The sequence below is a fragment of the Rhinoderma darwinii genome, chromosome 1 (genome assembly GCF_050947455.1).
Source record: "Rhinoderma darwinii isolate aRhiDar2 chromosome 1, aRhiDar2.hap1, whole genome shotgun sequence".
In the NCBI taxonomy this organism is placed as follows: Eukaryota; Metazoa; Chordata; class Amphibia; order Anura; family Rhinodermatidae; genus Rhinoderma; species Rhinoderma darwinii.
The window spans coordinates 221,318,041-221,334,813 of NC_134687.1; the positions used below are offsets into that span (position 1 = coordinate 221,318,041).

General features: G+C 41.3%; 1 protein-coding gene across 1 annotated transcript in view; it reads left to right on the plus strand.

Moving 5' to 3' along the window:
- DNAH6 (dynein axonemal heavy chain 6) overlaps positions 1–16,773 on the plus strand; it is a 371,264-nt gene that overhangs the window by 77,286 nt on the left and 277,205 nt on the right. The window contains exons 16-21 of the mRNA XM_075861785.1: positions 1,842–1,970; positions 4,056–4,169; positions 4,251–4,394; positions 6,165–6,377; positions 7,868–7,960; positions 15,791–15,910. Coding sequence (XP_075717900.1) covers positions 1,842–1,970; positions 4,056–4,169; positions 4,251–4,394; positions 6,165–6,377; positions 7,868–7,960; positions 15,791–15,910 — 813 coding nt within the window. The remainder of the gene's footprint in view (positions 1–1,841; positions 1,971–4,055; positions 4,170–4,250; positions 4,395–6,164; positions 6,378–7,867; positions 7,961–15,790; positions 15,911–16,773) is intronic.

Consider the following 16,773-nt stretch of genomic DNA (forward strand, 5'->3'; position numbering starts at 1 on the left):
CTCATTAATATAGACCCAGACCCTAAGATTAAACCAAACTCCAGACCAGACTCCAAAATTTGTTCAAACCTTAAAATAAATTTAGACTTCAGATCAGACCCCAAAATTCAGACCCCAAACCAGAGCAAAAAAATCAGTTCAGACTCCAGACATGACCACTCTTACTTACCGCTGCATGCTCCCAGGTCCAATTCACCTCTGGGCGCCGCCACACAACCCCAGACAAGACCCCTTAATTTGCTCTTTGCTCCCGGGTTAAATTTTTCGCCGGTCAACACCAGGACCATTTGTTCGGAGAGGAAGAGGAGCGAGAGTGGCAGGTAAATCTGCAGGCTAGATGGCAACAGAATTACTATGGTAATAGGGCCCTGTGTAGTCTCACCTAATAGAACTACACATGCACCAGTTACGACGGTAACTCCAAAACTCAAAGTATACCGCACAGTATATGTTTTTTAACATAGTTGCCAATGGCAAAGATATGCCACTGTATGGCTATGCAGTAATATACGTTAGAGGAATAAGTCAGGGAATACTCCTGACTTATAGATTTGAACAGAGCCTAATATGAGACCTGAGCTAGAGCTTAGTTACTGGACACAGTAACTACAAACTGGACCGTTCCTCTCTGCTGCTGACTTATCTAACAACCCTTATCAACAAACCACCTCTGCACTTGGCTGGGGAAGAGAGGAAGCGCAGAGAGGTTAAAGCTGGCAATACAGTTCGACCGACAGCTATTCCTCTTGACCTACCCATATACATGCGTGTGTATAAGCAGCGGCTTATCTGCTAACAAACAAAAGGATCAGGCATGTTGAAATTTAACATGTCCGACCCTTCTCTTCCCGACATCTGCCGTCAGGGGAGAGTCTGGACACCCACATACACATTAGATGGTCGGTCGAAATCGGTGGGTTCAGGCCACATACATCTAATGTGTATGGTCAGCTTAAGTCCATAATAGTTTATGTCCGTACTCAATTATATAATTTATATTACTATGTGTAACACAGCTCACATAATTGATTTATTTTCATGCACCTCTTTCTTATATGTTAAAGTTGTGCATTATGAACTAGCCCTTTTTTTTTATATAGCTGGTCTATAATAAATAAATAAAAAATAATAAAAAAAATAAAAAAATTATATATATATATATATATATATATATATATATATTAGTCTTTATTTTAGACCAGCTATAAAAAGGCTAGTCCATATTGCACAGGTGTAGTAAAAAGAAAGAAATTGATGCGTGATAAAGTTAGGATGTTATGAGAAGCATATGAAGAAGGACACATATGATATATTTATAAGATGTTTTTTGCTGTTCGTTTTTCACGCAATTTTTTATAACTACGGTAAAAATGTCACAATTAGCCCGATCACAAAAGTCACTGCAAAAGCATGAAAAAAAAAGTGAGAAAAATTACTCATGTAAATATACCCGTACAACAGTAACATAGTACCTTGGTTCTAGTCTGCGTATCTGGCATAGGGGGATTGGGGAGTGCTGTTGCTCTGTCTAGTGGTCACAGGGGGACAGGTTCAGAGCACGGCCATGAATTCAGAAGTAAGAGGGAGAGGCAACAGGGAGGAAGGGAGGTGCAAATCAGAGTAAGTAATTTTTTTTCAAAAACCACCTACAATTGCTTTAATTCCTTATTTAAAATGAAGAGCCATCATAAGACAAAGAACCAATTAACTGATCAATATTTCACAACTGTTATTACAGATTTTGTTTTGGGAAAACTGCCCGGCAGTATGCAATAAATAAAGTATAGATAATGTACATGTATTTCTAAGGGTAAAGTATGTTAAACTGAATTGTTTTGCAGGATCCTCAGATTCTGGATATTGGTGCTGATCAAAGCAAAGTCAAACAAATCCTGACTGACTTGCAGATCATCATAGATGAATTACAAAAACATGCATTTCAATACAAAACGTATCAAAAGAATTTTAAGGTAAAGTTGTAGTCATGTTCTCTTTTTCATTTCCATTAATTTGATGTTTGTAAATGATGTTCCTAAAATTCCCAAAAATTATTTTCTATCTGCTTTATGCTATCAACGGGACAAAATCATGGTTGAAGGGTTAAAGGGAAATAATGGTTCACTATATTATATACTATAATAGCTACTAGACCCAAGGGAGTATTCTGTTAACTAGCACTATTCTTTCACTACATTTTTAATGCTCACTTAGTTTCTCCAATCTCATTTGAGTTAGAATGGAATTATACTTTGGGTGACATTGTCCTCATACTTTTGTAGAAGGGGAAGCTCATATCTACTTTATAGGTAGTGTGAAGACTTTGGGGCTCAGGCCGTACTTTGCATGTCAGGCTGACCCACTATTAAAAAGGCAGCCTTAAATTTTACAAATTTTGGTGCTTCCCTGAGTTCGTATAATACTCAGTCAACACCAGGTTTAAAAACCGACAAATGATGGCTTTATTTAAATAACCAAAGCAAACTGCCCACCTTCGCATCTTTCTTGGGTTGCCGTGCTCACCCGTAGATCTACTCCCACCTGTCTCTCTGCTCTTCACGCAGATGTACCGGTCAAGATTAGCTCACAGACCTGATCGCTTCCCGGCCTTTAACTCCGTCACACCAGCATTGACCACTACTACCAGGGGTCTTCTTTTTATGTCATGATCATGAGAATGGGTCAGTTAAATGTGGGACTCAGGTATACCGTTCTCTTTGTCTGATGAAGTATAGTATATATCTGCTAGTGTAGCTAATTTCTGATTGGGATACATAGATATTGGGGCAGATTTCTGGACTAAGTTGCACCTTCTTGTTGGCACAAATCATTTTAGACAAATTTATCAATGAAATGCGCTAAGAAGAACAGATGTTTGCAACTCTTTCAACAACTGGGTAGGGCTTAGTGAAAAAGGGACGTGGCTTAAGATGTGCCAAATTGCATCAAAATTTTGTCACAAAAAAGGGGTCTAAAGTAATAATAGGCTAATAGGTGATATAAAGTTAGACAGAAGTATCTAAAGATGCGCCAAATATATCATCCAGCATGAGTCACTGTGATAAATTTGGTACATGTAGTCTGATTCTAAGCGGTCTGAATTTAAAACCGTATTAGTAAATCTGCCCTATTGTGTCTAAACTTAAACTTTTTAAGTGATTAAAAGGGGTTGTCCAGTCATAAGAAATTTATGCCTATCTTCAGGATAGGGCATCAATATCTGAGTGGTGGGGGTCCAACTACTGGCACTCCTGCCGATCAGCTGTTATGAAGTGTGAAGTTTTCAAGTGAATGGGAGAAGGCTGTACTAATATGAACTGACGCTACAAGTGTGTCGGCGATTCACAGTACAAGCAGATAAGGAATTAAGGGGAAGCAGCGCTCATGTGAACGCTGCAGCCCCTTCAAAACAACTGATCGGCCAGGGTGCCAAGAGTTGAACCCCCAACGATCAGATGTTGATGGCCTATCCTGAGGATAGACAATCAATTTCTTATGAGTGGACAACCCCTTTAATGTAGACTTTTTAACAATAAAGCAAGTATTGTGTCATTTTTTAAAAGTATAGGAAGTCATTGTCATGAACTTGTGTACCTAAACAAACAGCATTGTGGCTCAGTGGTTAGCAGTATTGCCTTGCAGCACTGGGGACTTGGGTTTGAAGGACCATATCGGCTTGGATTTCTTATGTTCTCCCTGTTTTTGTTTGGGTTTCCTCTACTAGAAACACTATTTAAACAAAAAAACATACTAAGAGGTAATTTCAATTGGTCTTAGTGTGTTTGTGTCTCAGATAGAGAAATTTAAATAGGGAGCCCCATTGGGGATATAGACTGATGTGAGAGATTACAATCTTTATACAGAGCTGAATGTGTTGGCACTATATAAGCGATGAGAAATAAGCTTTGCAGGTTATTATTGGAGTCCAATGATAATAATTATAATAATAATAATACATTAGAGAATTGATATTTATTCAATTCCCTCATATATTTAAAAAGCTTCCAAAGCTAGAGCTTCATGTCAAAAGTTAATGAACATATTCCAACTTTTTACAGGTTGAAGTGACAAAATTTGATGAACTGGAAGAAATAAGTGCCGAATTAAAACTAAAGCAGCTTTTATGGGATTCAATGACAGAATGGGATGTACTGCAAGCTGAATGGATGCAGGTAAGGCTTTGATCTAGGCTACAGTTTTGTAAAGCAAAACAAGTGTTGTTAGAACAGAATAACACTTTATGTATTTTACAGTCCAAATTTGAAACATTGGATCCAGAGCAACTGAATTCCCTAGTTCTTAAATACGCTAAATTTGTAAATCAGCTGGAAAAAGGACTTCCGCCAAACAACGTAGTGCCATGTCTCAAAGAGAAGGTGGATATGATGAAAGAAAAGGTAGGCCATTCAATAATGGATATATTTTGGAATGACAAAACATAGGTGGTCCCATTTACTATCAAGACTAACTTATTATCACTGAATTTATAAAGAAGTGTGCTCAGTAGTAAACTATTACCAATAAAATAAGTCAAAATGCATTAAGAAAACAAGGGGGTGATTTAGGGAATGGATGAGGGTGGAGAAAGAGGACCCTGTTTCCTGGACTTCCCTAAGCCACTTTCAAGTATATTCATTCAAAGGTTTCCAGACCTCTGAAACATTTGATGTTTATGTACTTACATACTGGTCAATTTTGTGTTCATTGTTATTTGGTTTAGTTTAGATTCAAAGGGGTTTTTCCAAAATCATAAATGATCACCTATCTACAGGATAGTTGATCATTTTATGATCGCTAGTGGCCTCACTGCTGGGACTCCCACTGATCGTATAACAGGTATCCAGAACCCCCCAATCCTTCTCACTCCACCCCCGCAGTGAGGAGGATCTTGAATACAGCGGCGGCTGCGCATGCGCCCACTGCTCTATTTATTGTCTATGAGAATGACGGAAGCGCTGTACTTGTTGTTTCCGTCATTCCCATAGACATTAAATAGAGCTGCAGCAAGCATGCTGGACAGCCGCTCCATTCAATGTCTTCCTCACTGTGGTCAAGCAGTGAAGTAGGATCTGGGGGCGCTCGGGACCCCTGTTCTCACGATCGTGGTGGTCCCAGCGATCAGAAAATTATCACCTACCCTGTGGAAAGGTGAGAATTTATGATTTTGGGAATACCTCTTTAAAGGGGTTCTCTGGTTTTGAAAACCCATTTTTAAATACCCTATTAAATAATTCTGAATTAAAAGCTTCCTCATCGAATAGTCACAATGGATAGTTTCTAGAATTACACTCCTCCACACTGTATATAGGCCTGACGTATGTTTGCACATAGAGTTGTTTATTAAATCGTTTTGACTTGACAGTGTTGCTTTATCTAATACTGTAGACAGATTGTTGGGACTTTACAGAATCATGTTTTTATTCTCGTGCATGTATTATTTAATGTGAAACATCTGTGTAATAGCCTGAGTACATTCTGGTATTATTACAGTACACTAATGAGGATTAATATTAGAAACTGTTATACAGTTTGGAACAACATGGAATATGGAAGTAAGGCAAAGTCACATTTTTATTGACTAAGCAGGTCAAAGTTTTCTATTTTCTCATAGCTTCTTAAGATGACCATACAAAGCCAGAACAAAGGCATAAAAATGTCTTCCCAGCCAATAAAGGAAATTAAACAGTCTAAGACCCTGTTCATACAGAGTTTTTCGACATGTTTTTTGACACGGGAACGGCGTCGGAAAACGCGAAAAAAACGTCCGAAAATGCCTCCCATTGATTTCAATGGGAGGCGGACGCGTTTTTTTACCGCGAGCTGTAAAAAACTCTCGCAGTAAAAAGAAGCAACATGCGCTACCTTTGGGCGTTTACGCCTCTGACCTCCCATTGACATCAATGGGAAGCAGAGAAAGCGTATTTTGCGTAGTTTTTGCCCGTGGCACTCAATGGGCGCGAGCGGAAAACGCAGCAAAAAACACGGCAAACGGCGTGCAGGCAGATGCTGCTTGCAAAAAACTCCATATGAACATGGCCTTAGCGTCAATGCACATGGCTGTGTTACCGAACCGTGTTGTACATTGCTGTGAGCATATACTGTATGCTTCAATGTATTTTTAATTTTATATTGGATAATAATTGTTCAATTTACACTTTTTTTTATAGGTCCCTGTGATAACAGATCTAAGAAATCCATTTTTGAAGCCAAGGCATTGGGCAGCTTTAGAACAAACGATTAATGCAGCATTGCTAGACACAGAGAATCCCCTCTCTCTAGAAAAGCTTATTGAGATTCGTGTATTTGAATATACACAGGATATTCAGGATATATCAGGACAGGCCTCAGGAGAAGCTTCGTTAGAGACTATACTCAAAAAGGTGCATTTGGAATATTTACTGGCAAATTGACTGGCTGTATATGTATATCATTTTTATTTGTTTTTCTTTATGCATCATTTTAATTAATTATTATTATTTTTATTATTATTTTTATGTAAAAACTTGATATTTGCTGAGCACAGAATCTACATGTGCCTGATAGTATGATGGACTTCCCACTTTTTCTTACTATTAGGGCATGGCCAGACGTGGCGTATTTCTGCCGACACTGACCGCATCAATGCCGCACATAATCTGCGTTGCAGATTCTGTTGCGGCCTTGCCTAAAATGTGCAGGAAATTGATGCGGATTAGCCTTTGCGTATTCAGGTGACGAGTACTTCCTGCTGTTTTTTAAAACATTTCATCTCAGTCTGGCTACAGACCTAGAAATACATAGGTCCAGCCTGAATGAAAAAATATCCTTTTCTTAAAACCAATATGCAGCGCAACACACATAACATCTGCGGATTTCATTGCGGAATTTTGAATCTCCATTGAAGTCAATTGAGAAATTCCGCAATGAGTCCGCAACAAGTCTGCTACACGTCCGCAACAGCCAGTGTATGCTGCGGACACCAAATTCCGCACCGCAGCCTATGGTCCGCAGCGGAATTTTCCGCCACGTGTGCACGAGCCTAACTAAAAAGGTGTGGAAACCAATGGAAAAACTGTCCGCTGCGGATTTCCGCAGCAGACTGGCCGCAGTGAAATTCCAGAGCAATTCCGCCACGTCTGGCCATGCCCTTACAGAAACCATCAGTCTAAATACACCTTAATTTTTGGATTTTTTTTTGATCAATTGGTTGTGGTTGGGTTGTAGTTAACCCCCACCGCCCAATTCAAAAACTCACTTATCTAGTTATATGCCTGCCCATTTAGTCTACAGATCATGTGTAGTCATACCGCTATGATATGAAAGACTGTCCTATGAAAGACTTGCTTATCGCAACCATCAACTATTGTCCCTTACAATGTTCATTCTCCACCCATTTTCTCACTAGAAGAATATCACCAAATATCTTGCTTTAGTAGTTTCTTGAGCCATGAAAAATTCAGCAAATAATAGTTTTCCTTTAAAGTGAACGTTAACACATATTTTCATGACGTCATAATAAGGCGTGTCAAAAAATACCATCAGTTGTATCTTGTAAGCTGGGATCCACATTATTTGCTAGTATCAATTGGCCCACGTTTTTCTTCTGAACTCTGTGCAACTTCAGCTATGTTGGTGCAGAAGGACTTACAGCTGGAATGAGTGCCACAGGCTCTCTCTCTACTATTCTGGTCCCAAATCACAGACCTCCACCAACAATATCTTCCCTTATGCCTGATTGATAGATATGGCAATTTGATATGCAAAACTGAACTAGTAGATTTCAGCTCTTGCCAACAATATGAATAGTGTTTCTCAAAAGTACCAACTCTTATTATGCCATGTACCCTGTTGAAATTCTATTTTTTATTAACATAACTTTATTTTCATCTAGGTGGAGGAATCTTGGAAAACCACTGAATTCACTACTGTTCTACACCGAGATTCTAAAGATGTGTTTATACTTGGTGGAACAGATGATATTCAGGTGAGAATTGACACTACTACTTACATAACTCCATCTCTCTACCTGTTGAAACTCAGAATAAGAACTATCTACTTATGTCATTAATGAATGGGAATGTGCTATAAGCCATTGATATATACAGGTTTTAGAATTATGTTATTTTTTGATGACTGATCCATACAATCAATCATTCTATAGTAGTTGATAGCTTACAGTGCTGTGAAAAAGTATTTGCCCCTCACCCAATTTCTTGTATTTTTGCTAATTTGTCACATTTAAAAGTTTCAGATCATCCAACTAATTGTTAATATGAGATAAAGACAACACGAGTAAACACAAACTGCAGCTTTTAAATGATCATTCCATTTTTTGAGGATAAATATTTATTCAAAACCTAGATCACCCATGTGAAAAGTAATTGCCCCCCCCCCCCCTAAACCTAATAACTGGTTGTGCCTCCTGTGGCAGAAAGAACTGCAATCAAACATTTGCTATAACTTGCGGTTAGTGTTTTACATCGCTGTGGAGGAATTATGGGATTTTAGTCCGGACTTTTGTTTCTTAGTCAGGATTTTGTCTCTTTTTAGTCATTCAGAGGTGGATTTGCTTTTGTGCTTCGGATTATTGTCCTTCTGCATAACCCAACTGACCTTGAGCTTTAGGTTACGAACTGACGGGCTGACATTCTCCTTCAGTATTTTCTAAAAGAGAGCAGAATTCATGATTCCATCAAGTACGACAAGTTTTCAAGGTCTTGCAGAAGCAAAGCAGCCCCAGACCATAACACTACCACCACCTTGTTTGACTATTGGTATTATGTTCTTATGGTGAAATGCAGTGTTAACTTTACGTGAGTAATGAGACCCATTTCTTCCAAAATGTTCCACCTCTGACTCATTAGTCCACATAGTATTTTCCTAAAAGTCTTAGGGATCATCTAAATGTTTTTTGGCAAATGCGAGACGAGCCTTTGTGTTGTTTTTGGTCAGCAGTGGATTACGCTTTGCAACTCTCCTATGGATGCCATTTTTGCCCAGTGTCTTTCTTTTTTTTTGTGGAATTCTGTACATTGACACTTGCAGGGGCAAGTGAGTCCTTCAGTTCTTTATATGTTCATATGAGTTATTTTGTGGCCTCCTGAATGAATCGTCAATGCGCTCTTAGTAAATTTTGATAGGCCCATTACTCCTGGGAGATTAGGTAGGCCGGTCACTGTTCTCTACATTTGTGGATAATAGCTCTAAGGGTATGTTCACACCTAGTCAACAAAAACGTCTGAAAATCCAGAGCTGTTTTCAAGGGAAAACAGACCCTGCTTTTCAGACGTTTTTTTACCAACTCGCATTTTTCACGGCGTTTTTCGCGCCGTTTTCGCGGCGTTTTTTACGTCCGTTTTTGGAGCTGTTTTCATTGGAGTCTATGAGAAAACAGCTCCAAAAACGTCCAAAGAAGTGTCCTGCACTTCTTTTGACGAGGCTGTATTTTTACGCGTCGTCGTTTGACAGCTGTCAAACGACGACGCGTAAATAACAGGTCGTCTGCACAGTACGTCGGCAAACCCATTCAAATGAATGGGCAGATGTTTGCCGACGTATTGGAGCCGTATTTTCAGACGTAAAACGAGGCATAATACGCCTCGTATACGTCTGAAATTTGGCCGTGTGAACATACCCTCACTGTGGTCCGCTGGAGTAGCAGAGCCTTAGCAATGGCTTTGTAACCCTTTCCAGACAGATTTTAATTACTTTGTTTCTTTGTTCCTTTTGTTTTTTTTTATCTAGCATTGCCAGACAGGTTCTATTTAAGTGATATTTAGATTCATCAGGTCTGGCAGTAATCATATCTGGGTGAGGCTAGTGAAACTGAACCCAATTGTGAATTGAATTTAGTTAACTGGTTGATTTAGTAGCTAATGGGGCTATTACTTTTTAACATAAGGCCAGATAAGGCCTGAAGAGCATTTTTCCTTCAATAAATGACATTTTTTACGCCTCGAATTACGCCTGAAAAAACGTCTCCATTACGCCTACAAACATCTGCCCATTGCTTTCAATGGGTTTTACGATGTTCTGTTCCCACGAGGTGTTATTTTACGCGTCGCTGTCAAAATACGGCACGTAAAAAGACGCCCGCGTCAAAGAAATGCATGTCACTTCTTGGGACGTTTTTGGAGCCGTTTTTTCATTGACTCCGTTGAAAAACAGCTCCAATAACGTCCGTAAAATACGCCGCGAAAAATGTGAGTTGTTAAAAAACTTCTGAAAATCAGGAGCTGTTTTCAGACGTATTTTGCTACTGCGTGTGAACATACCCTTAGGGTATGTTCACACGCAGTGACCAAAAATGTCTGAAAATACAGAGCTGTTTTCAGGCGAAAATAGCTCCTGATTTTCAGACGTTTTTGTAGCAACTCGCATTTTTAGCGGCGTATTTTACGGACGTTATTGGAGCTGTTTTTCAATGGAGTCAATGAAAAACGCCTCCAAAATGTCCCAAGAAGTGACATGTACTTCTTTTTCGCGGGCGTCTTTTTACGTGCCGTATTTTGACAGCGACATGTAAAATTACACCTCGTGGGAACAGAACACCGTAAAACCCGTTGAAAGCAATGGGCAGATGTTTGTAGGCATATTAGGGACATTTTTTTAGCCGTAATTCGAGGCGTAAAAGGCCCGAATTACGTCTGAAAACAGTGCGTGCGAACATACCCTTAGGGCATGACCACACATGGCGGAATTCCTCCGCAACTGTCCGCATCAATGCCGCACAGAATCCGCATTGCGGATTACGCTGCGGATTTTGGCAAAGTGCTGCGGATTGCCTTGCGGATTTAGTTGCGGATTTCGTTGCGGATTTCAAAGGCAAGTCTTCCAAAAAGGGAACTGACATCATTTGTGAGTTCAGTTCCTATGACGACGAGCTGGACACACCCATGGCATGTATAAGTGTGGCCAGAAAGAGAAGTGAATCTCGCCGGAGAAGTATACTAGTCCGAAGTGTGGGATAATGCCTGACATCCAGGAGCAACCACTTCAATTACGCCGACAATATTTGATTCTGCTGCTGCGCACCATAGTCAGCATTGTCCGTCGTCGGATTTTTAATTATAGGCTGAGCAGGGCACGACGTTTCGTCGAGTGCACGTTTGGCATCATGGCAAATCAGTGGCGGGTCTTTACCTCGGCCATGCAATTGGAGGAAACCACCGTTGATGCGGTCATCAAGGCATGTTGTGTCCTCCATAACTACCTCCAGGAATACCGTCAAGAAGTTGAGGGCGACTCACTTCTGCCCTATGTTGGCAGTGCCATTAACTGGGGTTCTGCTGGTCAGGGCAGTAGTGGTGTACGCGTACGAGATATTTACTCGGATTATTTCCTCACTTCTGAAGGGCCCGTACCTTGGCAATACTCCTGTGTTGGCGGGGTGCGGCCAACCCAGCAGTAATCGGTTTAAGGTCCAAACAGTAGGCAATTCTGTCAATGATACTCCTATGGAATGGAAAATTGTGTGTTGGATGTGCTTCCTTTGCAATAAAATAATGCACTATTACTTGGATTTGGCCTAAGTGTGTGTATTTGAGGAATCACATGTCTGAATAGGGAGTATGATGTATAGGTTGCCTTTCTTGGTTGAGCACACCATAGCATCTCAAACCACACAGTATTTACTAAATGAAAACGGCCACACCGTGACCAATCGTTATCGTCCCCTTGATGCCCTCCCGCATTTTGGCCTCCTCCCATCCAAATCAAAAAAAACACAAGTCAGAGTCATAAATTCAACGGAACTTTGATGGAACGTATGCACATCACAACTATATACGAGTCGAATCATGTAAGTAACAAACATTAAATACGTGGTACACTAGCGACCAAAAAAAAAACAAAACATACTACAATATGTGGAAGCGCGGGGGGCTTAATTGTGGATGCGACGAGGGGGCAGAGGAGGAGGTTGAGGTAGGGGGCATGTATGCCGCAGAGGTGGGAGGATGGATATGAAGAGGTGGGAGAGTGGACGAGTATGGGGTGGGCAAAGGGTTTGGGACATTGGGGTATGGGCGGAAAGTGGAACCAGAGGGATGTCCATGAGTCCAGGGGGAAAAATAGGGATCGGGCTGCAGGGAGGGTGCAGAGGCAGGAGGTGGGGCGTGCGGCACAGCGCCAGACGTGTCAGCCCTACGGCCAGTTAGTGTGCGCATGTGAAAAATGAGATCTCCCACATCGGGTAGGGGCTGGGGGGCCTCAAAGATATCGGCCAGGGCGAAGACACAGGTCATATATGCCGCCCGGCGAGTATTTTCCATCTCGCGACATCGGCCACCAACGGCATTCCCGAAACTGGTGTATTGATCTTCGGCCTCCACCCTCCGAATCATGCGCATGGCTTGGCCCTCTACCGTGTCACTTTGGTCCGCTGGCGTCTGGCGCTTTCGGCCACCCACTCTTTGGCGCGGTCGGGAAGTTCCTGCCGTGGGGGCTTGAGAGGTGTCGCCACGAGGAGTTGCTGGTGCCGGGGTTGGCTGGTAGGGCGCATCTTCCTCAGCCACAATTGATGACGAGCCTGCCACGGCCTGCTGCTGCACCTGGCCACGTGCACTCCCTTGTGGCGTCCGGGCTGGTACATTTCCGGACGTTCTGCAGGGAAAAAAACGCTCATTGACTTAGGGGATTCAGAAGACATTTCTCCGACAGTTTGTCAGTCGCTAATCTCGTTAACATATCCTTTTGCCATTCTACACACACCCCAAATGACACCAATCTTGGGGGGGGGGGGAAACTAAAGACGTATTCTCGTCATGAAGACAATGAGTTACATAAGCAACACAGAGTGATATGTGATAATGTGTACGGTCAGGGGGCATTTTCGTGACAACACTGGCAAAAGGAAAACAAACATGTGGAATATAATCTTCACGCAATAGACATTGCATTCCGTTCGTTTTGAATCACATGTTTCATGCGCTCCCTTTTATAACCCAGGTGTGTGTGCGAATAGAGACTTACCTTCGTAGCTCCCTGCAGGGAATGAGGAAAGCCAGTTCCTCATAGTAGGCTATGCCACGGCCCCGTGAAGGAGAGGAGCCACTTGCAGGTGTCTTTGATACCTGTTTGCGGAACCGGTCTCGTACTGTCCTCCACCTATTGCGCACATCATTTTCTGGAAAAGGAAGGATGTGTTTTAAATTAGGGCATAGTGGATGAAGTCAGGTGTATACAGATCAATTGCGTCCTCTGGCCTGTCGTGAGGATATATCATCAATGCAACCACATCATTGGGGCAGAACTTGAGTAGACAGCAACTATGGCTACGCCTGGGTTGCCACGACCTCTTGCCATGGCAAAAATAGGCCACGACGCCACCAAGATGCTGGCAAACATCTGCCCATGCATTTAAATGTGCATATGGTTGTCCACGCTTGCAAAAGGTACTTCAGGTCGTTAAATGGAGTGTGTAAGGCAGGATTTAGTGCCGTCAATAGGCCATGTGCACATACCCTTACAGTCGGGGAAAAAGTGATCAGCAACTGCGCATGTGCCATAGTGACATGCCAAAAGTTGGGGTATGGTTTAGCAAGGCAGGAAAGGAAATTAGTGCTGATTTTTGCCAGCATGCTAATGATGCAAAACAACCTTTGGCAACAGTGTTTTGACCTCTCTGCATTACAAACTAAATGCAAACTTACCAATCACTCCCTGCTCCCTCTCCAGCATCCCGTCCCACTCGGGGTACAGACCGCGGCACACAAACGACCATCCCTCGTCACGGGCGTTGCGGTCGCTGTAGGCAGCTATAGAGCTGTCCCAGATCTCTGGCCTACTATGCACCTATAAAAATCCAAAAAAATGGCATAATGCTGTTTGCTTGGTACTCTGGAATCACAGTGGAGCTGTTACATGGTGATCTGCCTTAAGAAAATGGACATTCTGCAGGTGCTGCTAGTGTTAATCCATACATAGTAGACATCTTGAAACAACATGACACAAACATATACATGTACTTACCAGATTAATGAGGGACGAAACCTCCATGTCCATACGTCTGTACCTCGACATGGCAGCCTGTGTTCAGAGTTGTCTCTTAACTTTTTTGAAATTCACTGTCAGGCTGCAAGCCGAAAATGGCGTCTTCCTTTTGTAATATGCTGAATGCTGATGTCATATCCTGCTCCGGCAGGAAATACGCACCGCACCACAAACGAAATCCGCACCACACATAACATCTGCGGACTTCATTGCGGAATTTCGATTCTCCATTGAAGTGAATGGAGAACTTCCGCAATGAGTCCGCAACCAGTCCGCCACTGCTCCGCAACAGACAGAGCATGCTGCGGACACCAAATTCCGCTCCGCAGCCTATGCTCCGCAGCGGAATTGTACGCATCGTGTAAACGAACACTGCTAAATTAAAGTGAAAGTCAATGGAGAAACGGCTCCGCTGCGGATTAACGCTGCGGAGTGTCCGCAGCGGAATTTAAGTGAAATTCCGCTATGTGTGAACCCGCCCTTACTGTGTTAAATACAATGGATTGATTGGTGAGTAAATGATGAAAATAAGGCCGTGTTCACACTGCATCTGTTCAGGCTGAAAAATACAAGGCTGATTTAAAGAGAAATCAGCCTCTGAAATCCAGGAGTTTTGAAATCTGATTTTCAAATAATTTTTGTTATGGGAAATGAGAAAAATCAGCTTGAAAAATGCTTTTTATTAAGCGTATTTTTACAAGTCTTTTTTAGCAGTGTAAAAAGACACCTTGTATGAACTACACAGCGTATTTCCCATTAAAAACAATGAGAAGCTGTTTGCAGGCGTTTTTCAAGTGTACTTCAGAGCGTTATATGAGCGTTTTATGATCCGAAATCTGCCTGAAAATATGCCATGTGACCATGGAGTTTTTGGCGTTCTAATATGGGAAATGAGAAAGCATTCATGAGGCATATAAACACATCCAGTTATCTAGAAGTAATCATTTATTACACTTGTTTGTAAGTTGCTTCTCGAACAGGGTTCACTGGAACCCTGTGTGTGGACACCTCCAGTTCTACTAGTTATCCACAGGGTTCATTGTAACCTGGTCAGGGGTTCCCTAGAACACAGCAAGCAGCAAGATCAGTCACTTGTGGGGTATGTACACACACAAAATAAAATAAAAATTTCAGATGTTTTTTTTTCAAAGGGTATGCTCACACGGGCTATTTTCGACCGTTTTTGGGCCGTAAACGGCCGAAAAACAGCTGAAAAATCGGAAGCAGAACGACTCCAAACATCTGTTTATGAACATATTTCTTTATCTTTTCATTTTTTTCACTTAATTTCTTATGAACTTGTGTGTGAATCACGGACAGCAAATGGATGTGTGTCCGTGTGCCGTCTGATTTTCACGCACCCATTGACTTCAATGGGTGCGTGATGCGCAAAAAAGACACGAGAATAGGACATGCAGTGAGTTTCACTCAACGGAAACACGCTGTGTGAAAAACACTTCATGTCTGAATGGCCCCATTAAATTTCATAGGTCCGTGTGACGGCCGTTGTTTTAACGGCCGTCACATGGACGTATTACACGTTCATGTGAATAAGGCCTAAGGGTCATTTCAATTTTTTGTCTAACCAGCATTTTTTTCAGAACAAATACACCAGTAAGTGGCTGACTATAATGATTGTCCAACAAGATTATCTTAAAAGGATCTTGCTAAGTACATATGTATGTTGCATGTGTATGTACTATACTACTCTGTATTTTGTACACTCAGCAGACAGCTCAGAGAGGTATACTACTTGAAAAGTTTGAATTCAGTCTTAAGGTGATGCAAAAAACATTATTGATAAGTCATATACATTTTGCAGGTTCTGCTTGATGACAGTACTATAAATATATCAACCATTGCATCTTCTCGCTATGTTGGACCCATCAAGCCTCGTGTTGATGAATGGCAGAAGAATCTAGCCTTGTTTAATCAAACTCTTGTGAGTCATGTTCTACTTGCATTGTAGTGGTATTAGCATGAATTGATGAATGTAAATGTAAACTTACCGTACATGGCCTACTGTCTTAAAGAGAATGTATCACAAAATAATATGTAATTTAAGGCTTAACTAACCATTCAGTTGACTTTTCAAAATAGTCTGTTATATGAGTGTACATGAGGAATTATATCTGCCCATTATATGACTTGTATATGGCATTTTTTTTGCTGTAATAAGCAATGTAGATGTAAGTCCAGAACTGGGTTGAGAAGGAACACTTACTATAAGATTCAGCAGCATCTGTTTCTCTTTTTTTTTTACTCTGCTCCTGCTCTCCTCCTCCCCTCCCCTCTCCATAGACTTTTATCGGCAGATGTAACCTGATCCCTCAGTGAGTCTGTCTAACAGTGAACAGTTAGGAGGGTGGGGTAAGGAAAGGAGCCTGATAAGTAGCGAAAGAGGCATTTTTCACTAATATGTGTTAAAAAGTATTTCATATTTGCTTGCAATCTTGGTTTATGCAACGTTTGTTGAAAAATTAGTGACCATTAAAATTAGGTTTTTATTATAAATATAATTTCTTGGGATATTTGGTGTTTTTATTTACAGGTTTTTTTTAATGTTGCTGTCAATATTAAAAAAAAAATCTTACAAATATTCCAGTTTTCACACCGGCCAATAGAGCAGTCACGTAAGGCTGATGCATACAGCCCACTTGTCAGCTTTGCTAGGATCTAAAAAAACATGTCTGCTTTCTTCCAAAATAGCGTGACACCTGTACACAGGTTGTGTCTGGAATTGCAGCTCAGAACCATTGAAGGAAGGGTATGTGCACACGGGAACTGTATTTTACGTCTGAAAAG